Raw genomic sequence first — 1,836 nt, 5'->3', positions numbered from 1 at the left:
TAAATTTTGTCCTCAAAAAATTCCAGAAATCTTCTTGAGTCTATTCATGCGTTTTAAAGTAGTATGGATATATATTATAGATTTGTCCAAAAAGGGTAAGGAGAATTATTCTTTAAAATTTGTACAGAAAAATAAATTAATGGTTGAAGGGGGTAAAGTACTTTGATAATGTATTAACAATAAAAGGCTGTAATTATGTCAGTTTGGAGTAGTATAGCACATCCCCCTAAGGCTGTAATTATGTCAGTTTGGATGGGATTTAGCTGCATCAATAAACCCTGGTGAAGAAAAGAGTCATTCCAAGTCACAGCTCAGCCATATCCAGCCAGAGACGAGACCTTACCAACTGTGCTAGTTAATTGGCACCTTTACGTTACTACTTGTGGATGTTTACATGAAACGTACTTGGGTGATCTGTACCAGGAGTCAAAGAGTGATGATCCAGAGAGAAGGGTCACTCTGGGTAAGCTCTGTGAGTCCTAACGTGCCATCTTTCATTGGTTTAAAATTTCTACAGCCAACCAGTGATGAACAAGCTATGATTCACTCAGCGTAGCTACTCCTGGTTCATCACACTCTATTAAAAGGGCTTAACTCTCTTCTTCCCTCCCACCATTAATTACCTTCATTAGTTATATATCAATATATACCAACGGCGTTGAACAACATTAACAGCATACCAAGAGATCCGAAATGGGTACTCAGTTTCGCTGGAGCTTCATGCATGTGGTAGCCATGGCGCTGATAGTGCTCAGTTTGAGCCATTCATCAATGCTGGTATCAGGAGCTTACTACAAAGAAATTCATGTGATATTGATCAACATGTTGGAGCCTGGGAAGAACCTCCACGTTCACTGCAAATCGAAGGATGACGATTTGGGTGACCACGTCATCGGTTATAACCAGAAATATACTTGGAGTTTTCATGACAACCTGTTCGACACCACACTCTTCTGGTGTGGGATGGATTGGACAAGGACAGGAGGGTCTACTGTAAGCGGTAGCTTCGAAATATACCATGCAAAAAGGGATTTATATCGATGCAGCAGTTATTGCACCTGGGGAATCAGGGAAGATGGCCTTTATTCTTTCAATAGGGCTACGGGTGAATGGGAATATTTCTTCGGCTGGCCTTCGATGACTAGTAAAGGGGCCGGCATGAAGCCATAAAATTTTTGTCTCCAACCATGAATAAAAGGGTTTTTCTTTTCCCCTGCAATTGTTTAAATTAGATTTAGTTTGAATGCTTTTGATGGCTTTGTTCTTGGTTGTGACATGACCCCTTTTACTTCCCAAAGCTTCACCTTTGGATTCCTGATGACCAGGCTTAGGTTTAGTAGGTTTAGGGTTTGTTATTATTACTATTTTATAACTGAGGTTGAACTTTCAAGATCTAAGCAATTAATCATATATGGTCCTTGCAAATTATTGGATGGGTGCATGCTCATCTTTGCTCATTGAATTCAAAATTTTGGTATTAAATTAAGGATAAATTGCTGAAATCACCCCTGTAGTTATTGACCGTAGCTTAAACCTCTCGTGAAGTTTGGTAATTGCATTCACCTCTCCTGAACTAATACAGTTGCAACTGGACCCCTTTTGTTAAAATCTTCTACCAAGAATCACAAAAATGTCCAAAATTTTCATGCAATTTCTTCTGAGGCTGGTTTCTATAGAAAAGCCAATGCAAACTTTATAAATAACATAAAATTTAGAATTTAATGTTGCAGCTTTACCTTTGAGCGATTGATATGATGACAAAGTTGGAACGAAAATTAAATTTTAGATAAGAGATTGTAAAAAGGGCTAGCGATTAATAAGAAGAGAAAATTTGGA

At 38.2% G+C, this 1,836-nt stretch overlaps 1 protein-coding gene across 1 annotated transcript; it reads left to right on the top strand.

The window, feature by feature from the left end:
- The first annotated feature begins 693 nt into the window (after positions 1–693).
- On the top strand, positions 694–1,170 carry LOC104609691 (S-protein homolog 24-like). Its single transcript, XM_010276063.1, has one exon. It carries the CDS (start codon positions 694–696, stop codon positions 1,168–1,170), a length of 477 nt encoding a protein of 158 aa, XP_010274365.1.
- The last annotated feature ends 666 nt before the right edge of the window (positions 1,171–1,836 follow it).

This window comes from Nelumbo nucifera, chromosome 1, assembly GCF_055504915.1.
Source record: "Nelumbo nucifera cultivar China Antique chromosome 1, China Antique-T2T, whole genome shotgun sequence".
NCBI classification, from domain to species: Eukaryota; Viridiplantae; Streptophyta; class Magnoliopsida; order Proteales; family Nelumbonaceae; genus Nelumbo; species Nelumbo nucifera.
The sequence above is the reverse complement of the archived record's forward strand: the minus strand, read 5'-3'. Positions and strand labels throughout refer to the sequence as shown.

Coding starts and splice junctions, on each gene's coding strand:
- LOC104609691 (XM_010276063.1), top strand. CDS start 694: ATGGGTACTCAGTTTCGCTGGAGCTTCATGCATGTGGTAGCCATGGCG.